Source organism: Anoplolepis gracilipes, chromosome 1 (assembly GCF_047496725.1).
Source record: "Anoplolepis gracilipes chromosome 1, ASM4749672v1, whole genome shotgun sequence".
Lineage (NCBI taxonomy): Eukaryota > Metazoa > Arthropoda > Insecta > Hymenoptera > Formicidae > Anoplolepis > Anoplolepis gracilipes.
The window spans coordinates 20,401,924-20,428,019 of NC_132970.1; the positions used below are offsets into that span (position 1 = coordinate 20,401,924).

The 26,096-nt window shown below is 26.3% G+C and overlaps 2 protein-coding genes across 2 annotated transcripts; both read left to right on the forward strand.

The window, feature by feature from the left end:
* Positions 1–1,676: 1,676 nt before the first annotated feature.
* On the forward strand, positions 1,677–2,751 carry LOC140663958 (uncharacterized). Its single transcript, XM_072888618.1, has 5 exons — positions 1,677–1,880; positions 1,960–2,100; positions 2,201–2,321; positions 2,395–2,573; positions 2,650–2,751. The coding sequence occupies exons 1-5, from the start codon at positions 1,677–1,679 to the stop codon at positions 2,749–2,751; spliced, it is 747 nt and encodes a 248-aa protein (XP_072744719.1).
* A 10,126-nt stretch (positions 2,752–12,877) lies between these two features.
* LOC140666258 (aminopeptidase N-like) lies at positions 12,878–26,067 on the forward strand. The gene is made up of 13 exons (XM_072893253.1): positions 12,878–13,014; positions 13,953–14,567; positions 16,380–16,844; positions 17,267–17,456; positions 17,524–17,671; positions 17,867–17,945; positions 18,157–18,542; positions 19,000–19,280; positions 21,532–21,722; positions 21,829–22,149; positions 22,241–22,310; positions 25,652–25,744; positions 25,892–26,067. Exons 2-13 carry the CDS (start codon positions 13,984–13,986, stop codon positions 26,048–26,050), a joined length of 2,967 nt encoding a protein of 988 aa, XP_072749354.1. The 5' UTR covers positions 12,878–13,014; positions 13,953–13,983; the 3' UTR covers positions 26,051–26,067.
* Positions 26,068–26,096: the final 29 nt, after the last annotated feature.

Below are 26,096 nucleotides of genomic sequence, written 5' to 3' on the forward strand. Positions count from 1 at the left end.
TTCATTTTGAGTCGCGACACCAAAAGTTTGTGCCTAAAAGAGGCACTGTTATTGGCAATTATTAATCGATAAAGTTTTTTCGGCTTTTTTATCCAAAATTTTACCAGAGAAGATTTTGAATTAATAGTTCAAATTCTTTTAAATAATAGATACCCTGTCTCTTTTATTTTTAACGTGATTAATGAACGTCTCAAAAAGTTGTTTTCATGCAAGAAATATAAGAATTGGATAATATGACAACCAATTATGACGTTAATAATAAAGATAAAAAGAAAATTTCCTATTTTAATATTCCATATATTAAGAATATCTGTGAACAATTTCGATATTGCATTAAGGATTTGGACGTTAGAGTGTCTTACACTGGAATAAATAATTTGCGCCGATTTATTAAAATGGGAATAAGGTGATCATGACGCTGTGAGTTTTGTGTGTCTGTTCTCTCTGTACCAAAGATTCCGGGTTCAAATCCGATTAGAAATATCGAATTTATTCAATTTTATTTGGTTGCTACCTCTCGAGAGGCAGTGGCAACCCACTGAGAGTATCTTGCCATGAACTCCCTTTATTCCTACTACTACTATTAAAATAGGAAAAGACAATTTGCAAAAAGAGTTACATAACAACATAGTACATAAAATTAATTGTACAAACTGCGATGCTTCCTATGTGAGACAAACAGAAGGTTTATTAACAAGGCTCAAAGAACATGAAGAATCATACTTCGATCATTGCTAGTCATAAATCGTTAAATCATATTTTTACCTTTGACGACGTTGAAATCTTGAATGAGGAATCGTTTTTGAAAAAAAGATTAATATCTGAGATAATTCATATAAGACGCCAAAAAGTGCCTTGAATTTTTAGAGCGATACTGTAAAATTGAACAAATCATGTTTCACAATTATTGATAGCCTATCGAAGATTTGATATAATATTGTTTTGATACGTATCTTATGTATATTGGAATCTATTGTTTTGTGGTCTGTATTTTTTGACATTGAACGTTTATCCAAATTATTCGTTAAATTCCATCATTTATATGTCGGTTATTCGTCTTGTCTCCGTTTCTTCACGGTAACTTGCCTCTGGTTCATTTTATCGATATTTTAAATTTTATTTTTGAACAGTTTGAAAATAAGCTTTACTTTCAGTAGTGCATACCTTCTCACGTCTTGTACCGTTTAGGAGGTTTCTTGCATTAAACATTTGTAAGGCTCGGCAGAGTTAAGTTACGTAATGAACATCTTAATGAGAAAGTATGTATTGTAATTTTATTATCATATTCTTGTACTATTATTTTTATTTTTATTTTATTTTTATTTCTATTTTATCTTATATGATTGTTTTATTTTAAATCACTGAAGAAGATTCGAAACATATAGATCATGAATTCATAATTAATTGAATTATCGTTTGAAATTACTTTACTCTACATCCGCGTTGGCTCTTTATTGCCTAATTATTTTAATAATTATTTTAATATATTATTCAGAAATATCGAGAGACTTTTAATTTAGTTAATTTATTTTTATGATATTTATTAAAAATTATTCATTACTGAATAAAGAATATAAATTCATCAATATGATGTTCGTCACAATTACAAACAATTGAAGTTAATATTATTTATTAAACAAGAACCATCATAACCAAAATAAATAACAGCTATCAAAATGCATGAGGAGGTGCATATGCTAATTGTTAAGAAAAAACGAAGATTTTGTATCCCCAAGAATTTAAATATTGATTATGCGTGGCATATTATCGCACGGGTCATCGCTCAAGAAATCGGAGCACCCGATTATATTCGCATTCCATATTGCTTTGACACAAATGCATATAAAATCGGAAATATTTTTGTGCCCATCGGCACGCAGGTAACGAATTATTATAAATCATATCTTGAACAATTTTCTACACATTCTTCAAATTATTATATGATTTTTCGCTAAATAGGTAACATGCTTCCGTGCTATACCGATTCTGAAGGTGCTTGGACCAATTAGCAATTTTGCGTTGAAAACCGAGACAAACCTCAAATGGCTAAGTAAAGAATTTCATAGTATGCGAACGTCCGGTGATAAAGCGAGTTTTCGGGTAAAAATACCAATAATAATAAATTGATGTTAAATAATAAATTAGAAAAATTGGTAATAAATTAGTAGAATTAACTGAATATTTTCAAATCTCTTTGTAGATAAATGTTGGATCTGGAAAAAAACACATAAATTTTACAGGCCGCAATTATTATTTTCTCAGTACAACACATGATATGCTGCCTGTGGGAAATATAACGATAAATCGCGCAGCACACGAAGGTAAGACATTGACACACATTGATAATGTATATGTATAAAAGTATATATAATATTTTACATTGATAATTTTTAGATTTAGCCACAGTGAAATGGTTTGGATTAATTACGAACGTTGTTGTTACGAAAATCTTCGAGCTTCGTATTATTAAAGATATACGTGAGAGGACTTTGTATATAGGTGACAACGAGCATACTATTCTCTTTAAATATGAGATATGTGAAATCGACGAAAATGGAACCGTCATAAAATCTGTAAATTTTTACGTTGATTTTATAATTGAATTAATATCTGAGAAAAAAATATCACAGATTTATTTTATTTCAATAGGAGATGAAGAAAATACGTTGCAAATGGCTGCCAATAGGAGATAAAGAATCAGACAATCTTCCATTAAGCGAAATTCGGAGTACGATTAATAAAACGCGATAATGTCTTTTATGAAGCTTAAAAGATATTTGTCATGTGTTTATTGTGAAGTGAAGCTTGCCTTCATAATTTTTACTATTACTTACATACTTACATACGTTCATTATCATGTCTTTATATATTTTTATGTATATCTATATTATCTGTATACGCTATTATATGCTATATTACTTTTTTTGTTAAAAGGCGTCATTCTTAACAATAGGCTCGTAAATACCAGAACCAGTTTGTTTGCAGACGCGTTATCTTTGTGATCAGGCCGTGACACTGATGACACCGATGAGAGAATAAAGCGAGATAGCGATTTATTTCCATTTTCCGCGGGATGTGAATACCCGCGTGTACGTAAATATACGCACGCGTCCAGATCGGACCCGCGATATCAGCTTCTTGGGCGTCCGGGTCGTGTGCGTACCGCGCATGAGTTATTGCGAAATCAGCGCGAATTTCAATAAGTTATTTCACTTGCGCGATAAAAAGACGAAGAAGAGAAATAAAGGGTGGCGAGGAGAGCAGGAATGGCGCACAATCATGGTTGGATTGAATTATTCGGCGTTAAATCCCGCGTTTTTATGCGCGCGGCCATTCCCTTGACCTGTCAACGCCGCCGGATAGAGACATTATAAATGTTAATTGCCCGAATTGCACAGTTATCGCGCGACGTGGTCCTTTCTCTGTCTCTCTGTCTCTCTGTCTCTCTCTCTCTCTCTCTTCCTTTTCTCTTTATTTTTTTCTCATCTGTATCCTATCCTCGCTCTCCGCATTTTCTTTCATCTCTTACAGCGTCTTCAGCTTCGCATCTTCTTTCTTTTCGCGCCCCCGCCGTCTCATTTCTTCTCTTGCTGAATACGAGAGACTGCATTTGCATCTCAATCTCGCCGTTGATTTAGCAGTCGTCCGGGGCCATCACTCTTGCCGCGGGAAAGGTTGACTTTAGTATTTTTAGATTAGCCAGTCGCGCGATACGGCCTCTCGCGAAGCACTTTTTCGTACTGGGAAGAGTGGAGTGGGAAAAAATTCGTTTTCTTTCTTTTTAACGCAGGAAAGAGGGTCGCGCATGTCTGAATCTCTTTAAGTTGTAGATGGAGACGGCTCGACAGGAAGAAACCAGGAAAAAGGTCACGAAAGAGGTCGACCTTTATTCTTTAACCGCGTAAATGGATGAGGGATGTGTCATGTGGCGACGACTCTCTTTTCCTGTACTCGCAATACGCTTATATACTCCCGAAAACGAATTGTCATCGTTCGTGTCGTAAGCCGCGACAGTTGAATAATTTACACTGCGTAGTTGGAATCGTTAAGAATCTTGTTAAAAATATAGGTCGTTTTATTATAAAACAAATTTATCCCGAAAAATTTTTATTCTTTAATATTTCGAATATATAAGGCTCCTAATATTTACAAACAAGTAATTGTCTCCTTGGCAAATAAAAGCCATACGCGGAAGTTAATGCGTACATTTCTTTAGAAATACGCATTAATTCTTTCCGCGAAAATTGAAACGTGCATAGGGTACATATTTTACTTGGTGTATTTGCCCAAGAAATAAATTCTCATTTTTGAGAATTCTATAACCCCTCTTTATCCCCCTAAAGAGATGTAGGCGAGAAAAACCTTTCAATTTTCGCGGAAAGAATTAATTTCTAAAGAAATTTACGTATTAACATCCGCGTTAACATATGGCTCTTATTTACTTGTTTATTCTTTAAATATAAATTTTTTAATATAAAAAATTAAAAATTTTTTTAAAGGAAATTATAATCTTACATTTTAATACATATTGTAATTAAAAAAATCAAGGTATAAGTAAATGTAGATAGGTACATATTACAAAACATTTGATTTACAGTTTAATGCAAGAATCGCAACAAAACATTCCATTTTTCAGTTTAACATTTTATCGAGATTTATGATCTAGTAAAAGCGTAAAAACGAAGTTCTCACAGCGCCTCTTTATTTACGAAAGGGCAGCGAAACCGCGGGTCACACAATAAAACAGCGTTTATTATGGTGTAGCTCCCGCATTGCGCCCGTGCTGGAGCATCCGTTAGGTCGAGCACTATATCATCTTACAAGTTAAATTTTATGACGGTTCACCTGCCGCCATTTTGGAATGCGTAAATAAACGTTATTTTGATTTTAATGTATCCATGATTTCGATGCATCCATATACCTAGCACATTTGTAACAGTCATAACTATGGCAAACAACAGTTTCAAGACCTTAAGATAATCAGAAGTGAAATTCACATGCATGAGCTGTAAGAGATTAGCTAAAAAATTCGTATAAAAAATTGAATGAGGATTGTTTAATAATAAAAAACATAAGTTAATTCTTTTATAACAATAGAAGAGAATTAAAAAAATATAAGTATTTTTATTAGTAGTAAAAAATGTCTATTAAAAAAATAAGAACCTAATTTTTACTTTTCTGTTTAGAGGAATGTAACTGCTCAGAGAGGAATATATGCTTATATGAATAAAAACCCTTTTTAATTTTCGACGCATTATCTTCTAAAATTTATTGCTCTCATTTAGAATTATTATGTATGTATTTATATATCTATATGTATATCTATATATACATTATATACATATACATATATGTATATAATATTTTATTATAGGTATATTGAAAATGAGAAATAATGATAATTATGCATATTAAGAGCATATTAGGAGCATATTCAGAGATTTGTCAACCTTTTGGATGTTATTCACGACCCTGAATAACAAAAGGTTTTTTTCATCGCTCTTTGTTCATTAAAAAGTTGTAAGCAAAAAAATAAGTAATTTTAACGCATTTCATGTAATTTTTGACACTATGTACATTTTATAAAATGTGTTTTTTAATATATAGTATTTACTACACATGAATAAATGCACTATACTAAATTTTATCACACTTTTCTACATGGATTTCCAAAATCTTTAGCGAAGCAAATTCTATTGAGACGTCACCTCTTTTTTCAGTGCAAAACGAGATTTATTACTGCATGATTCCACATGAGTTTTGAACTGTTTACGCGAAGCGAGATCAAAATTATTAACGTATATAACAGTTATATTCAGGTTAAGTTATGTTGCATATATTTTTGTATAACACACATCATATATTTACTTCTCAAATGTACAAGGAGTCGGAATATTATGGTCTCATACCTGGAAAAATTTAGATTATCGAGCTTAATATATCTTTTTTACAATTTAAAACTGTATCCTAAAGTCTAAAAATTATTGTAATTTGAAAATCCTTTTGTTTCTTTAATAAACTATGAAGAACATCTAAAAACTGATTATTCGAGTTGGTTTTCTGCGGAACTTATATCTTTCACAATAGAAAAAAGAAAGCTCATCGTAAATTTAAATCATCAAATTTACTTTCTGACTATCTATCATTTGTAAATCTGAGATCTCAATGTAAAACTCTATCTAAATGGGCCTGGAATAAGTATCTGCGGACAACTGAATCGGCGATCTCTCAAAATGCGAAAATATTTTGGAGTTTTATAAATAACATTAAAAATAAGAGTTCAACACCGTCTTGTATTAGTAAAAACGGCTGTCTTCTCAGGAGCGATCCATCTATTGCAGATTGTTTTGCAAATTTTTTCGAATCTGTGTATATTAAAAGCGATTTTAAGGGCGAACCAATTCCTGGTGATGAAAAATCTAAACATTATTTAGATATATTAAACCTCAATATAAACATAAGGGAGGTTTTTAATCATATAAATAAATTAAATCTAAATTCGAGTCCAGGAATTGATGGCATACCTCCGCTATTCATAAAATCATGCAAATATGTCTTATCTAGAGCATTGTGGCTAATATTCAATAAGTCACTTTCATGTGGCATTTTTCCTGAGGCTTGGAAAGTGTGCATTGTTGTGCCAATCTTCAAGAGTGGAGATAAGAGTATGGTTTCAAATTACAGGCCCATTAGTAAGCAATGTATGTTTCCTAAGCTTTTTGAAAATATTATCGCGGTGAGCATATCATCACTTGCAAGGAATGTAATCATAGGAGAGCAGCATGGATTTGTGGCGGGCCGGTCTCCACAAATCTTTTGCTGTATCACGATATATATAGTCACAGCCCTTGAGAGGAGGCTGCAAGTAGATGCAGTATATACTGATTTTAAAAAGGCTTTCGACAGTGTTGACCATAAAATTCTTTTATCTAAGCTTCGTAATCTTGGTATTGATGGAAACGTAAATTAAAAATGGATTTCTAACTATTTAACTGACAGAATTCAAACTGTAAAAATTAACACCTCCTTTTCTAGAAATATAAAAGTCACATCGGGTGTTCCTCAAGGATCTCACTTGGGTCCGTTGTTGTTCAACCTATTTATTAACGATATTGAACAAGCTTTCAAATACTCAAAATTTTTACTCTTTGCGGACGACTTGAAAATTTTTCGACAAATTACTAGCTCTGTCAATGCCTTTTATCTTCAGCAAGATCTAATTAGTTTAGAAAAGTGGTGCACTCAAAATAGGCTCAATTTTAATATATCTAAATGTCACGTAGTACATTTTAGTCGCAAAAATAACAGTTATATACAAAATTATGTTTTAAATGAAGCCCGCCTCTCGCCAGTTGACTCTATTCGTGATCTGGGGGTCTTGTTTAGTAGTGACTTGTCGTTCGATAAACATATGAAATCCATTACTTGCTCTGCGTTTAAAAAATTGGGCTTCATAAATCGTGCTTGTAAGTTTTTCAACAATGTTAACACACTAAAACTATTATATTGCTCCCTAGTGAGGCCTCAATTAGAATTCGCTTCTGTTATTTGGGCACCTTTCTACGCAAATCATAATATGTCAATTGAGAGAATTCAACATCGCTTCATTCGTCGTATGAGTTTTGTTATGCGAAAGCCGATGGCCGTTTTTAACCATAACTATGATGTATTGTGCGACAATCTTGGGCTTCTAACGATGAGTGACCGTAGAATCATGCTAGACCTAGTTTTTATGTGCAAATTATTAAACGGAAGTGTCGATTGTTCTGAACTTTTATCAAATATAAATTTTCACGTTCCTGGCAGATCACTCAGCATCAACTATTTGCTGTCGAGGCTCATAGAACATCTTATGGTAGAAATAAGCCACTTGATTGGCTATGCTTGTTAGCAAATGAATTCTCATCGCGTATTGATTTTTTTCACACAAGCCCAAATCAGATTAGAAGAAATTTCCCACATTGGATTTAGTTGCCGTTTCCTCAAATTTATTATATTTCATTAATTATCGTCTTTATATTCTATACTATTAGTGAAAATTTCTTAGACTGTATTTTTGTATTTTGTTGTATATTATTCCTTTGAAAGTGTACTAGAGGAAGCTTTGTCCCGTTGATTTTTGGAAATAAAAAAAAAAAAAACCTTTTGATTCAAATCTGTGAGGTCATAATATATGTCAAAATCATTTAATCTTTGAAGTCACCTTTTATTATGCATAATTACTATTATTTGTTATTTTCAATATATTTAAAACAAAATATACGTATATATGATACACAGACATACATATAATTTTAAATAAAAGAAATTTTTGGTAAAATTTGAAGAATTAATATTTTGGCAAAAATTAAGAAGGGTTTTTCATATTATGCTTTTATTATGCTAATTACCGAAATACTATTCCGTTACACATTCTTGTTAAATTTAAAAAATTTTGTTAAATTAAATTACTATTTATTGACAATAAATATTGATGAAGTTATTTTATATAGATCAGGAAATTCATGAGAAATATCATTGAGATTAAAGCATACGAAACTTATGCTACACATATATATCAGAGAAATGGAACTCTCCGTGATTGGGTAAAATTTATTCAAAATTATATTTATATTCAGTTTTCTACAATATTTATATTTGTAATATACATATATCACAAGTATTTTGTCCTTTAATTATGTGAGTCTTTTAAGATGGCACAAAATTATTACATTAATTTAAAATAATCTGATTTAGGCAACTATTAAAGCTAGTTTTTACAAGCATAAATATCTTGTGGAAGAATGGACATTGTATGCTGAAAAAAACTACAAAGACGTTCCTCTGAAATCCAAAAAATAAAGAATATATTTTTTCTTTCCTTAAAAAATTACGAACTTTTTAAACGAAATTAATCATAAATAATCATAATTACAGCAAAAAAATATATATAATATTATTTTTATACCATTAAATTATTATATAAACAATATTTATACATAAATATATATCATACATATTCAAATATATATATACTTATATATGTAACAATAATTAATAGGTTAATATTATTAAGCCTAATATTTTGTTAATATTATTCTTAATATATTATTATATAAATTACTTTTAATTATTGTCTATGTGTATATATTTGTATATAATAAATAAAACAATAAATATGTAGCAACGACAACTGTTCAATAATATTATATATAATATATTTTATTAATATGACTTTGAATATACATATATTATCACATAATTTATATTTAATTAATTAGTTAATAATTATAATACAAACATGAACATTGTTTTAGAATTTATAATATTTATTTATATTTTTAATATTATTAGTTAAATTTCTTTATATGTATTTATGTGTGCATTTACTCATTTATAATAAATTATCTAATATTATTACTTTTGTTTAAAGATTCCTATAATCCTATACAGTCGGACCTTTCATCCTACGACCCTTTTATGCTACGAAACCTCTTATCCTACGACGAAAAATCCCCTCATGCTACGACCGCGAAAGGGGAATTATATCCCCACTCCCAAATTTTTGTCGTAGGATCAGAGGTTTAAGGGGAAGATTCCGGACCGAAAATGTCGTAAAATAAGAGGTCCGACTGTAATTCTATTCTTATAATATTAAAATATTTCTTCTAATTTTTATAATATCAATATCTCTCTTATCTAGTTTATTATTTTCACTATACAAATAGTTTATTTATTTGTTATATAAATTTGGAAATAAATATACTCTCGAATAAATATTTTACAAAATTAATTTGTTTTACAATAATTTTCCACACAAAATTATAAAATTTTAGTTTACTTATATAACAATCAAAATATGGATATTGCAATTACATACACAGCTTTCGTAATTTTAATATTTTTAAGTTCTAATTTTAATATTCTTCAGTTGTTGTGACTTGCCATAATTATTTCCTTATAAGCCACAATTACTTCCTTAATAATATTTAGACTTAAATATATTTTGTTTGATGTTGTATTGTTCGATGATTTAAGTTCAAGTCAGAGGGAGAACACAAAACAATTAAATAATTAATAATAATAAAATAAACAATCAAATAATAGTCAAGTAATTAAAATTTAGGTAACAGAAAGTCTCATAACATATTACGTTCAGCAAATAATAATTTATCTATACTTTAAAATACATATATTTATATTATAATTTTATATTTTTTTTCACGTATGTACATGTATGATATAGTACTTAATATTTGATATGATATAGTACGAAATATTTTGACAATAAATTAATAATAACGTGGTGTATTTACGTTAGAGTGCGCTAATGTTCTCTTTGTCAGCTCTGTTATGGTACAACGAAAGGAGATTTTAACATGATTAAAATGACTTTAATATATTATATTAATTAGAATAATAATAAAGTATTATTTACGGACTACATAAAAAATAAATATGTGAAAGTACTCTGATATCGAAATTTTTTAACGTGAAAATATTAAAAACTAATAATTACAGACATAGGAAGACATAAAAATTGATTTATTTCATATTGTTTATTAAATGTAGAATGAGATGAAATTCACAAAATAAAATACACAAATAGCCCATAATCAATAATTTTTCAAATATGCACATAAATATTACTTTAAACTACAATTGAGTAAAATTTTATGTATGTATGTATTTGTTATAATATCTGATATATGTTATTGACATTGTTTATTTTCAATTATCTATTGAAACGGTAAGATTTTGATAGGGTAGATATAACAGTAGGTATAACGATATTAACGGTTTGCAGTGTATGTGGTAACCGCAGTGTCAACTGCAAGTAATTCTAGTAAGAAAAGGAATTGTGTTATAAATAACACAATATAATTATTTCCTTATAGGCTACAATTACTTCTTTAATAATTTTTAGACTTAAATATATTTTGTTTGATGTTGTATTGTTCGATGATTCAAGTTCAAGTCAGAGTGAGAACACAAAACAATTTAATAATAAATAATAATAAAATAAACAATCAAATAATAGTCAAGTAATTAAAATTTAGGTAACAAAAAATCTCGTAATATATTACGTTCATAATATATTACAGCAAATAATAATTTATCTATACTTTATAAATTATAAATTATAATATTAAAATACATATTTTAATATTATAATTTTATATTTCACGTATGTACATGTATGTTATAGTAGGTACTTGAAATATTTTGACAATAAATTAATAATAACGTGGTGCATTTACGTTATAGTGCGCTAATGTTTTCTTTGTCAGCTCTGTTATCCTACAATGACAGGAGATTTTAACATGATTAAAATGACTTTAATATATTGTATTAATTAGAATACTCATAAAAAATTATTTACGGATTACATAAAAAATAATTACGAAAAAGTACTCTGACATGAAAATTTTTCAACGTATAAAGATTAAAAATTAATAATTACAGACATAAAAATTGATTTATTTCATATTGTTTATTAAATGTATACAAATTTCACAAAATAAAATACACAAATATCCCACAATTAATAATACTTAAAATATGCACATAAAGTAATCTTTAAACTACAATTGTGTAAGATTTTATGTATGTATGTATTTATTATAATATCTGACATATGTTATTGACATTGTTTATTTCCGATTATCTATTGAAACGGTAAGATTTTGATAGTGTAGATATAACAGTAGGTATAACGATATTAACGGTTTGCAGTGTATGTGGTAACCGCAGTGTCAACTGCAAGTAATTCTAGTAAGAAAAGGAATTGTGTTATAAATAACACAATATTTTCATATACAAGATGAATCATTGGAAATAAAATATGATGTATCTTTCTTTTTAAAGATATATAGAGTAGAATTTAAATACTGAAGTATGAACTCACACGATGAGTATCTTAATTTCTAATAAATCTTAATCTTTATTTTAATTCTTTTTAAGTTATCATTTTCAAAATTGTTGAAATTTTATTAATTTCTTTTATTTTTTCTGTTATTTTTTTTTTTTTTATAAACCTATATAATTTTCTAAATTTTCATACATACAGTGTACATTTGACAAGAACGTTAATTTCATTTATTATAATATTACATATTGTTATAAAATGTCTGAATTAAAAATTTAAAGATTAAAGAACGGAAACTTTTCTAATATTTTTTATATTTAATTCATATATTTTTTAATGAATAATAGAAAATTAAATAATACAATTACAATGTAAAAAATTACAATTTTTAATATTGTGCACACATTTATTCTATATATTTTTTCGTAATGGCACATAATCAATGTGATTTGCAAGATTAATTCAAATATTGATTCAATGTACCTATTCAAAACGAGTAAAAAAGAATCGATAAATGTATATTTTCTCTCGTAGTTAAAAAAATGTATAATTAATGAATACTTAACTTTTATAATTATTATATATGATTGAAATAAATATAAAGCATTTTAACATAATTAAAATGACTTTAACATATTATATTAAATAGAATAATTATAATATATTATTTACGTATTATATAAAAAATAAATATGTGAAAGTACGTTGATATAGAAATGCTTTAATTCTGAACATGTAAAGATTAAAAATTATTATTTATAGATGTAGGAAAACATAAATACTTATTTTTCTATATTGCTTATTAAATCGTATATGAAATTAACAAAATATATAATAAATAAATAAATATCAAAAATTAGGATATTCAATTAGGATATTCAATCTTAAAATATCTTAAATATTAAGTAAAATATCATAAATATAATTCTAAATGTAAATTTTGTAGGATATGATGACCTTATATAACTTGTAAATATGTTTGTATTTATATATATATTTATTATGATGTCTCTTACATCGACATTGCCAGTTTTCGATTACCTCTTGAAACGTTAAGATTACGATAGTACAGATTAACGGTTCACGGTGATAAAATATCAACTTTAATTAGTTCTGAGAAGAAAAGAAATTGTATTAGAAATAACACAGCATTTTTACTATACAAGGTGAGTCGCTAGAAACAGAATATTATATAACTTTTTCTTTAAAGATACATAAAAGATAAAACGTAATTTAAATTGTACTAAAATATGAACACACACAAAAAGGATATTTTTTCAAATTATTTTCAAAATTGTTAAACTGTTGAACATTTTATTATTTTTTTCATTTCTTTTTCTTTCATTTTTTAAAAAACCTATACATATTCTTAAATTTTATGTACATATATTCTATATCTGACAAAAGCATAAATCTTTTTTTATTATTATATTGTTATATAATGTCTTTTAATTAGAAAAAATATTAAAAAAGAAAAATATTTATAAAAATTTTTTTATAGTTAATTTATATATTTTAAATGGATAATAAAACATTGAATAATACAATTATAATGTTAAAAATTATCATGTTCATATAATACTGTGCACATGTTTATTCTATATCTTTTTCTAATATCAATAATAATTTGTAAGGTTACTTTAAAATCGATTAGTGATTCGATATATTTATTTATACGAATAATAAACAAACGATAAATGTTTCCCTCGTTACTAAAAAAAATGTGTATAATATATAAGACATATAAAAACATTCAAATTGTCTTTGACCTAGTTGCGCGCACACGCCAATACACATACACACACGCGCGTGCGCCCATATATGTATGTGTGTATACATGCCTGAAGAGACATAACAAAGTCGAAAAAAATTTAAATTTTTTTTGACTATTCCGTTGATTATTTTTATTGCTAGTTTTATGAAAATATGATCATCTACGAAACAATAAATTTTAAAAATAACATGTTCATATATGTAGATCGGTCTGTTATTCATCACGGATAAAATTACGCAAGAAAACTAATTTTAGAAAATACTTTATAAATTTATTTGCTGTAAAATTTATTATTTAAATTTTATTTTATATTTATCTTTCTTTCAACAGAGACAGTTGCTACAGATACCTATAAATTGACATGGCATTTCTAAGACTGTTATTTTATGGCGGTCTTTTATTCATCATAACAACAGCTTTTTTAATTAATGAAAGTACGGGAAGTTCATTGATTGCATTTAATGATTACTTTAATAATATAATGCCAGTGCACTACGACGTCAAGTTAATACCATATTTCAAAGAAGACAAGGAACATGAAATATATAAATATAAAGAGTTTGAAACATTAATAGAAGAGTATCAAACAAAAGGCAACTTTGTTTTCTATGGCGAATTAAGTGCCATTATCGATATTTCTCGTTCAATTACAAAAATAGGTTTAAATTCATCGCCATTAACAGAATTTTTCTTTGGAGTGTTGACAAATGATTTATCTAATATGTATAGTGCAGAATTACAAAATAGGACTGTAGATACCAATGTTAAGTGTTTATTTCCGCCATATACTGAATGTGAAAAGCAAAATTGCATTTTAAAATTCAATGAAACTTTATCAAGTGGACGTTACAGATTAAATACAAAATTTGTCACTGCAATTAATAACACAGAAAACATTATTACTTCTTTGAAGACTATAGTCGAGAGGGGAGAATCATTCGAAATGTGAGTAATATTAAGAGTACAATAAATATATAAATTTTTGTCATTGCTGTTCTCGTATCTTATATTATCTCTTTTTATAATATTTAATTTTATTATACTTTATATCGCTATATTTATTTCACTTTATATCGCTATCTTTATTTCACTTTATATCACTTAACGTTTTATACTATTTTTGAATTGTTAATCAGTCCTATTTATTATTAAATTCATGATATATATAAATTAAAAAAATGTGTTAGCATGGAAAGTTGAATAATAGTTTAGATAGGAATGCAATAATTTATACTTTATGTCGTTTTATTACGTATGTGCATAAAATAAAATATAAAATTTCTCTGTACCTTTATACGTGCGTGTGTTCTCTCTCTCTCTCTATATATATATGTATATATATATATATATATATATATATATATATATATATATATTTATAAAGCAGAGTGAATTGTAACCAAATTTTATGTGAAAACAATGATTTTTTTTAATCAATTTGAAGATAATTTCGCCTTAACAAAAATATTAAGACATCAATTTAATAATTTTCTAGTTATGGGATTGAACAAAAAAGATTTTTATCAAATTAAATTTTGTGGCGTTAAGAGATTAACATATATAATTACATTCATTAGTTAATTTTACAGTTAACTTAAAAACAATTTTAATTTAAAGTTTACAATTAAGTAAACAGATAATGGCAAAAATTAAAAGTTTTAAAATAATGATAACCTTTTTCGACATTTTCGCTGAAAAAAAAATTATCTTCAAATTGGTCAAAGAATCCGTTTACTAAAAGTATATCTGGTAATTAAATCTTGTACAAGTGCATGTGTGTGTGTGTGTGTGTGTGTGTGTGTGTGTGTGTGTGTGTATGTGTGTACGAAACGCTATGACTAGAATAAGCTGCACAGTGTGAGTCATATAAAATGTTACAAACTTATATCTCAAAAACAAAACATTTTAGAAACAATGTCTCATATAAAAGTTTTGCAATTTTAAGGGGAACGTCATTCACCCTGGAAGCCGCTTCAAGATCACATTAAAATGAATTTATAATTTAAAAAAATCACCTTTCTTAAAGAAAACTTTTATTCTATATTCCTATAACTCATCTCAAGGGCTCTTTAAAATACTATAATAGTGTTTTTTATTAAGTACTTTTCGAGTTGTATGGTTCAAAAGATATAGTTTTTTTACATGAAATATTTTAAAACATTCAGTTTTTGATATTTTTGCCTTAACACTTTTATGTGCAGAATAATGAGATAACACAATTGGTGTAAAAAAACGTAATTGTGTTAAAAAGAAAATATGTAAGTGCAAATTTATGTATTTTTTTTAAGACAACTGTGCGTTTTTGTATACGAATTGATTCATTTTATTATTTTGTATATAAATATTGAAAAAATAGATAATCAGAAAATCAATATTGCTTTAATTGTATGGTATAATTAAAGTATAAAAGTTTACTTCATAAATAATTAAATTTTTGGCCATCGTAGTCTTGTAAATTTTCACGCAGAATATTGTAAATAATCAACATACATAAAAAAATTAAGATAGTTGAAAAAAATGAAAATGAATTTTACAACTCGAAAAAGTCACGAGTAAACAAAATATTTTTATATGCACTTTGTAGCAGACTCAAAGTCATGTAAATTTTTCTTATTCAACTTTCTTTTAACTTCAATCAATTGCGACATTTGTTTGGACATTTATGAACAGACACTCTGTATATATAATGCGATAATAAATATTGATTAATAAAAATCATCGTTATTTATATAAATCAATATTATTAAAATTTCGTAGGTTGGACATAATACATTTTCAGGCGACTGGAGCCCGACGATTGTTTCCATGCTGGGACAATCCGACAATCAAGGCGACTTTCAACATTGCCATAAAGCATCATCGTAAATACAAAGTTTTTTCAAATATGCCGGTACAAAGAAAGGAAACATGTAAACATGAAGTGCATGAAACCGAAACATATATGAAGTGGACATGCTTTAATACTACTCCTCCAATGTCCACTTATGTCGTGACGGTTGTAATCTTGTCAGCAGATGTCTATAAATTTGAGACGATAGAATCTAGAATCATTATATGGCGTAGACTCGAATTAGATCAAATGGAATTTGCTGAAATGATAGCAACCAGAGCAATGATAACATTTGAACATGAATGGAAAGAATTGAAAATACCAAAAGTGCAATTTGTTGCAATCCATAGTTTGCTATATGACAATGAGAACTGGGGTCTTCTGTTAAATAGGTAATTCAAAAATTAGAAAAAATATCAATTTATTTAAATACAATTTATATATAAAAAAAAATTAGAAATAATTAAATTAAATTAAAAATATAAAATTAAAATTTAGAAATACATACGTTAAAATATAATTGTTTTAATGTAGAATTTTTATACATGTACATTATTATACATATATTTTTATAACTAATTATAAGTTGATTTCAATCATATATACATATGTATATCACGTATATGACAATAATTTATGTCACAATTTTTATATAATTAGTAAAAAGCAATATATAAAACAATTTTATCACATCAGTTATATTATCCATTTAGAAGATATTTTTAATTTTAAATCAGAAAATATATCAAAATTATTATTTGGCCAAGTTTATGTAAATACTAAACTCTGAAAATTTAATTTCCATATTTTTTAGTGAAACAGATATTATTTACGATAAAAATCTGCATTCTGTTGCGCATAAAATAAATATAGCACGATTGATAGGGCGCAAAATGGCATATCAATGGTTTGCTGATATAATAAACCCATTTTGGTCATCTGAGTTATGGTTAATAGATGGTCTTACTACATTGTATGGACTTTATGCTATCAATTCTATCGAGGTAATTTTTTAATATTTTTTTAGTAATATTCTTAATTTATCAATTATATTTAATCTTTCTTCTTTAGGATTACGAAAATTCCGAAATGATGGATTTATTTGTAGTTCAGGTTTACTATGAATCACTTCGTTTGGAGACTCACAATCAGTCTCTGATAAAGGAAGCCAATTTTTCCGAAAATAATGCATTTTCTTCTTTTTACCGTTACTTTAAAGGTAAAAAAATCAATAAATTTGTTTAAATAAATCAAGTCAATAAATATATTTCAATATAAGTATATATATATATATATATATATATATATATATATATATATTAGTATACTAAAATTAAAAAATTTATGAAAAATGTAGTTGAAAGACTTCAAAACGAACTTATATATAAATCACATTGTATCATATGAATTGTAGCGCCCTTAATATTACGCATGCTGCAGTATGTAATTACCGATAAAATGTTTCAACGGATGGTTTATGAATATTTAAGTATGTGAGTATATTATGAAATATATTGTATATACCATTTTAATATATTATTTACTTATACATTATAGAATCTAGCATATTAAATATCAAATACTGCAATTATGTAAGCTGTATAAAGTGTATAAATTAAATAACACTTTAATATTTTTTTATACGTAATTTATAATCAGTACCGCTTTTACTGTGTCAATAATGCCAAATTTTAACTAATATAGTGAGTTTAAGTCGCAGAGTCTTTTCCAAAGTTTATGGCTCACCATGCAGGATATTTTAAACAAATTATATTTTGAGAAAGAAATAATGCCTCCTTCAACAATAATAAATGATTGGATGAAAACTATAAATTATCCTGTGTTGAAAATAACGAGAGATTTCTCGAATAATGAAAATGTATATAATGTAACAATAGAAAATTATGAAATACTTAAACAATACGCTTTCTGGGTATTTATAACTTATGCCTCCCAGAATAATCCAAATTGTGGGGACCTTAGAATGCCGCTTTACGACGAAAGAGTAATAGTTTTGTCGTCGTCCCGGCCAGCTTACCAAGTTTCTGTAAAAGATAATGGTTGGGTAATATTCAATTTACGACAAATTGGTAAATATTGATTAACTAATTTATTATATTTTTACATAATTAAAGTATTAAACCATTATATAATGTTAACTATATTCTTTTTTAATAACAATACGCAATGTATGAATAAATACATAATAACATTATATAATATTTCAAAAAATATTGTATGACGCATTCTCTGCATTTTACTATCGATTAACGTGAAATAAATTCAATTTTGCATCTATAATTATTTAAGCTAAAATAAATATAAATGGATTTATAATTTCTTACATAGTTTTATTCTATGCCATATTACCACACACACAAATACTACTCTAAATAATGTTTTTCTTAATTATTATAATTTGTCTTTCTTTTTTTAATACTTGGAATTACTCAAACATCTAAAATGCAGATAATTTTAAATATTTTTTAATATATTTAAAATATCATTTATTTGAAAATCTAATAATATAAAAATTATTTATTAAAGGATACTATCGCGTTAATTACGATCCTGAAAATTGGCAAAAAATTGCAAAATATTTGAACTCTACAGAATATACAAAAATACATGTTCTTAATCGTGCTAAAATCATCGACGATGCATTTTATTTTCTGATAAATGGCCAACTTAATTCTTCCGTATTCTGGAACTTGACGAGCTATCTTGGACATGAGACAAATTATATAGCATGGTATCCTATGATAAAAGCTTTTGAACATATGTCGAGCATCATTCCATTTCCAGATGAAGGAATCCAAAATATTAAGGTAAATAATAATAGTATTAAACAGTAGAAGAATTTTTAAATTATTTTATGTCATATTTTCCAAGAAAATAAAATATATGTAGCTAAAAAGATTCAAGTAGTTTTTCTGTATTCTTATTTAAGATAAAGTAAAATCTTTTTTATTTAAGAAGAGTTTTTACTTCAGTTTTATATTATAATTGTTAAACATACATTAGATTTTTGAATAATTATTTTTCTCATATTATAAATAAATTTTCTATTAAAATTTCAATTTTTAAATTTATATGTACGTATAGTAATCAAACGTACGTATAGTAATATAAAAAAAAATCGGTAATTGTGTATGAGTATCAAATGTTGTTAATAAATTAAAGTTTACTTTGTATATTTGCATGTGCATTATAATATGTAGATTCTCCTTTATTTCTTTTTATTTTGGATTGTAGAAAAACATGTTAAAACAAAAGTTGTTTGGCTCGGAAGGATATATGTATATGTATATATGTATATATATATATGTATATATATATATATGTATATATATAATGTGTATATATAATTTGGTGACATTAGTTTGACTTTAAGTGTACAAGCCATAATCAAACTAATTGCATTATCTCATGTTCTCTTTAAAGCCAAACAACTTGTTTGTAAAACATTGACTCTATAATTAAAAATAAGAAAATTTTTATGGTGGAGAGAATAAATTAAAATAAAATGTATGTATATATATATATATATATATATATATATATATATTTATATGTGTGTGTGTGTGTTGCTAGTACGGAGTTAAGACTATTATGTTTTTCAATATATATAGAATATCTCATTTTAAAGTTAGAGTATTCCAAAAGTGACTCCCTTTTATCTTATAAACCAAAAAAGATATACAATAATAACTATACATATATTAAATTAGTTCAAAATTAGATATGTTAAAAATATAGGCTTACAAAAGAACCTCGCGAATCCGAAAATTCTGATTTTAATGAAACTTTGCATATATATAGGAGGGGTAAATAGGTGAATTTAGAAATTTTTAGTTGCTGCCCAAAAACGATTCTAAGGGATGAAACCACCTCTTACATATAAAGTTGTTTTTCGGTTTTTTCTACATATCTTGAAAATTATTGGAGCTATTGAAAAATGTTTTATACAAAAGTTTATGATAAAAAGTTCTCTATTTAACCACATTAATAGAATTTTTAAAAAATAATTTAAACAAATTTTTTTTCTTAAATCTTTGATAAAAATTATTTTTAAAAAATTATATTAATCTAGTCAAATAGAGGTGTTTTTATCATGAAATTTTTGTATGAAACATATTTCAATATCTCGAATAATTTTTAAGATATATAGAAAAACTATCTTTTATATGAGGTATGGTTTCACTTAGAAGCATTTTCAGGCTGGAAATAAATATTTCTAAATTTATTTACCTCTGTACCTACATATTATATATGTATTGTAAGTTAAGAAATTAATATAAAACTTTAAATATTATAGTTTTATCAAAATTAAAAATCTTTTAAGTTTTTTTTTATCACCTTAATACTGCATGATTAAATTGTTAATGATTAATAGTTTTATTTCACTCGCCGAATACAGTTATTATAATTTTATTTATATGGAATATTAATTTTAATTTATCATTTATTTAGTATAATTTTGAAATACAAGTCATACTGATTTATCTTAAAACGTATTTTTTTCATTCTCAGTAATCTTACGTAAATTAAGGAATATATACACACACACACACACACACACACACACACACACATACATACTAATATATGTATTCAGAATGTTTATGAAAAACCACCGGAATTTAAAAAATTAACTTACTGAATTAAATCATATTGATTCAGTAAGTGAGATACATTTATTCTGTTTGTTGGAGCGTGTTTTAGTTACTAAATAAGTTTTTGTACGTATAAACAAAAATTTTTTACGTTACATATGACGCTCTCACATAAATTTGAAATTAAAATTAATACATTAATTGGATAATGTTGAAGATAAAACGAGATTTATTTCTTTTCCAACAAAATAGAGTTTTACTCGAATGGTGTTCGTATAAAGCTAGAGATTCAAATTTTTTAACTTATTTTTACATAAAGAGATCAATGGATGTAATGTTAGAACTTTGCAGTGGCTGTTCGATCAGCCTGCTTCTCTTTCAATCTACTTGTTGAGAAATTGAATATTTAACGCTACATGCTTACTGTAAACCGATATAATTATTTGACTTGGATAACTTTTAGGAAAAAATAAAGATTATATTGGCCAATCTACTTGAGAAAATAAAATACGAAGAAGATCCTGAGGAAAGTGATCTTACTAAATGTTTAAGGCAAGAAGCCATTAAATGGTTGTGTATTCTTGGTGACTCGAATTGCCTTACAGAAGCTAATAAAAATATAATACGTATTGTATACCCATCGGATACAAATAAGTAATTTTTCTTGTTACAATTTTTTACCATTATTTGCATATTCAATTATTGAATCAAGATGCAATATTATAGCGCTAAATATGTTTAATCAAACTATTATTTTTAGATATTTTAGACTTTTACCGTGGTGGAAAGAGTTGTTATACTGTAAAGGTTTAATATTAGCAGACAGTAAAGATTTGCGCAAGTTGAAGGAATATTTAACGAAAAAATATAATAATGATAGATTTTTAGAATATTTAGCTTGTGCTTCAAATAAAATTATGGAAGAATATTTAGAATCAATAATGTTCAAACAAAGTGAAACATATAATGAAACACAAATCAAGAGAAATATGATGAGTTATCTTTTTATTATTGCAAAACATGCAAACCACAGTAATGTGCTTTCGAAAATACTAACAAATTTTGATCAATTAAAACCAAGGTAATAACCAAAAATATTTTTTTCTTGAACAAATACTTCTTACAATTACGAAAATTAATTACGTATAATAACTATATGTGTTGTTTTATAGAGGTGTCAATGAAGTTGCCATATTTATTGTCATTATTAATCATGTGTATGCTGAAGAACAATTAATACAGGTAAATTTTATAGATCCGGTTATTTTTTTTATTATAACGCTTATTTATATCTGACGTACACATGTATATATATATATATATATATTACAGGCTTTTGTAAAATTATCTTTCTTTATGAAGAACTCAGCTTTTTTATGAAACGCCGAATCTTTATAAGTTAGTATTTAAAGATTTACAAAGTGTCTGTAACACATATACTTAAAAAAATAATTTTTTGTTGAAAAATAATGATGATCTTTTATATAACCATATATTCTTCCATCGCTCTTTTAAGAGTTATACTCTTCTAAAAGGAGAAATAAAGATTAAGTTTTCAATTATTTTTTTTCTAAATTTTGGACAAAAAAAAAATGAAATTTGATGGTAATTTTCCACGGACATCAAGGATATTTTTTATTATATTTCTAAAATTTTTCCGTATCATTAAATAAAAGAATGAAATTGTGCATAATATTGCATTTATTTATTTACATGAAAAATTTTTACTTAAATTATTTAGTAGGTAATGTAAGTAGAACGACCAAACTAGCCAATAATATCTTTATTTAATATTAAGACGACGTTTCGATCATTTGGTGGTCCGTTTCAAATTTAACTACAATGAATAACAAATTAATTATAAATTGAACCAAGACGGTAAACGCAGTAAATCAATCAAAAAACCAAATAAATTTAGTACATACATTCGCGTGAACAAAGATGTATATCGATGTGTTGTATAAGTAGCAGTTAATTAAACATTTCGTTGTTGTAGATATTGATTTGACGAATCAACAAGTGACGAAACACGTCTTGTCAAAACTAATATCGAAACTAAACTGTCGATTTTTTAAAAACGTTTTAGACGACCTTTATAATCTTGTCATAAATATTATGTAGATTTTCTGTGTCTTTTTGTAAGTTTATTGTGTTGTTGTTAAATTTCTTGATAAAAAACATTTCTGCTATTTCTCTCTTTTTTATAAATTTCTCGTTATGTAAAATCTCTGGGCTATTCCACTCAAAATCATGTCCGAATTCCGATCTATGCTTACTAATTATAAATTGACACGAGGGATGCAATTTAATATTTTTACAATGTTTGTTAAGCCTTGTGCGCAAATGTCTTTTTGTTTGGCCTATGTAAAACGCATCACAATCCTTACAACGAATTTTATATATGACATTAGTTCTATTATCAATATTTAACATATCTTTGCCACGTCTAATCAATGTGTTAAGCTTATTCGTTACTGTCGACGCTACACTCAAACCCGTGTCTTGTATTGATCGGCGCAAACATGAACTAAAATCTTTAACAAAAAGTAGCAACATAAAAAAGTTTTTGGTTGTAATTTATCGATAGATTCATCAGTGTTAGTGGTTTACGATTTTTCAAAACATATATCCTTTTTTGTATGTGTCGCTCAACAAATTTTTCGGGAAAACAATTATTACGTAATGCTTTACGAACTATATTTATATTCTCTTTGTGGAATCTGACATCTGAGAGTAGTAAGGCATGATCAACGAGATTGTATATAGTATTTATTTTGTACTTTGTTGGATGGTTAGAGTGAAAGTTAATGTATCTTCCCGACCATGTAGGCTTCCTAAACCAATTGGTTATAAGTGTGTTGTCGACACGCATAATCGTTGTATTTAAAAAACTAATGGAATTGTTATGTTCTATTTCAACGGTAAATTTCAATCGGGGGTGAAAATTATTAAAGGTCTCTATTATTTCGTCTAAGCCTATGCGCGGAACTACTGCGAAGATATCATCAACATATCGATAATAGGTGGTGACGTTAAAACTTAAAGAATGTAAACAATGTGACTCTAGGTCATCCATGACTATGTCGGCCAAAATCGGGGATAAGAGAGAACCCATTGGACTTCCAAAAATCTGTTCATAAAAAAGATCATTAAAACTAAAACTGGTCGAATCTAAAATCAGTTCAATTATATGTAAAAATTGCGAGAGAGTAAAAATATTATTGGCTAGTTTGGTCGTTCTACTTACATTACCTACTATTAGTAGATTACTAGCTATTTGAATTTAACAATTTGAAATTTGAAATTATTGATTTTACAAAAATAATAAAACGAATAAAAAATTTCTAAAAAAATCAAGCTTTTTAACGTATATTTTTAAATGATGACATTCTAGGTTGTTAAAAAGTCTTAATAAAAAAATTGAATAAAAATTGCTTAATAAAAAAAAACATAAGTTTATTCTTTTATAACAATACAAGAAAATTAAAAAAATATAAGTATTTTTTTTAGTAGTAAATAATGTCCATTAAATTTCATTTCTTTTAACTTGTCTAAAATTTGAAGAAAAAAATAAGAACCTAATTTTCACTTTTCTGTTTAGAGGAATGTAACTGCTCAGAGAGGAATATATGCTTATATGTATAAAACCCCTTTTAATTTTCGACGCATTATCTTCTAAAATTTATTGCTTTCATTTAGAATTATTATCTATATATCTATATATTTATATATCTATAGGTATATTTAAATATATATATATATATATATATATATATATATATATATATTTATCATATATAGATATATATAATATTTTATTATAAGTATATTAAAAATAAGAAATAATGATAATTATGCATATTAAAAGCATATTAAGAGCATATTCAGAGATTTGAATAACCTTGACATATGTTGTATGGGTCATGATCTTGAATAACATCCAAAAGGTTTTATTTGTCGCTCGTTGTTTATTTAAAAGTTATAAGCAAAAGAACAAGTAATTTTAACAAATTTCATGTAATTTTCGACACTATGTACATTTTATAAAATGTATTCTTAGTATAGAGTAGTATTTACTACACATGAATAAATGAACCATACTTAAAATTATCACACTTTTCACTTTCTGGATTTCCATAATTTTAAGCGGAGCGAATTCTATTGCGACGTCACCTCTTTTTTCAGTGCAAAACTAGATTTATTACTGCACGATTCCATATGAGTTTTGAACTGTTTACGCGAAGCGAGATCAAAATTATTAACGTATATAAGAATAACAGTTATGTAAAGGTTGAGTTATGTTGCATATATTTTTGTATAACACACATCATATATGTATTTACTTTTTAAATGTACAAGGAGTCGGAATATTATGGTCTCATTCCTGAAAAAATTTAGATTATCAAGCTTAAATTTAAAAAAAAAATTTTTTGAAAATTAAGAAGGGTTTTTCATATTATGCTTTTATTATGCTTAATTACCGAAATACTATTCCGTTACACATTTTTGTTAAATTAAAAAAATTTTGTTAAATAAAATTACTATTTATTGACAATAAATATTGATGAAGTTATTTTATATAGATCAGGAAATTCATGAGAAATATCAATGAGATTAAAGCATACGAAATTTATACTACACATATATATCAGAGAAATGGAACTCTTCGTAATTGGGTAAAATTTATTCAAAATTATATTTATATTCAGTTTTCTATAATATTTATATCTGTAATATATATCACAAGTATTTTGTCCTTTAATTATGTGAGTCCTTTAAGATGGCACAAAATTATTACATTAATTTAAAATAATCTGGTGTAGGCAACTATTAAAGCTAGTTTCGACGAGCATAAATATCTTGTGGAAGAATGGACGTTGTATGCTGAAAAAAAACTACAAAGACGTTCTTCTGAAATCCAAAAAATAAAGAATATATTTTTTCTTTCCTTAAAAAATTACGAATTTTTTAAAAGAAATTAATCATAAATTATCATAATTACAGCAAAAAAAATTAATATATATAATA

Excerpts from the sequence above, each read along its gene's own strand:
- LOC140666258 (XM_072893253.1), top strand. The coding sequence starts at position 13,984 with ATGGCATTTCTAAGACTGTTATTTTATGGCGGTCTTTTATTCATCATA. Across the intron at positions 21,723-21,828 it reads TACCCATCGGATACAAATAA|ATATTTTAGACTTTTACCGT; the intron begins GTAATTTTTCTT and ends TATTATTTTTAG. Across the intron at positions 25,745-25,891 it reads ATGGAACTCTTCGTAATTGG|GCAACTATTAAAGCTAGTTT; the intron begins GTAAAATTTATT and ends AATCTGGTGTAG.
- LOC140663958 (XM_072888618.1), top strand. The coding sequence starts at position 1,677 with ATGCATGAGGAGGTGCATATGCTAATTGTTAAGAAAAAACGAAGATTT. Across the intron at positions 1,881-1,959 it reads TTGTGCCCATCGGCACGCAG|GTAACATGCTTCCGTGCTAT; the intron begins GTAACGAATTAT and ends TTCGCTAAATAG. Across the intron at positions 2,322-2,394 it reads AAATCGCGCAGCACACGAAG|ATTTAGCCACAGTGAAATGG; the intron begins GTAAGACATTGA and ends GATAATTTTTAG.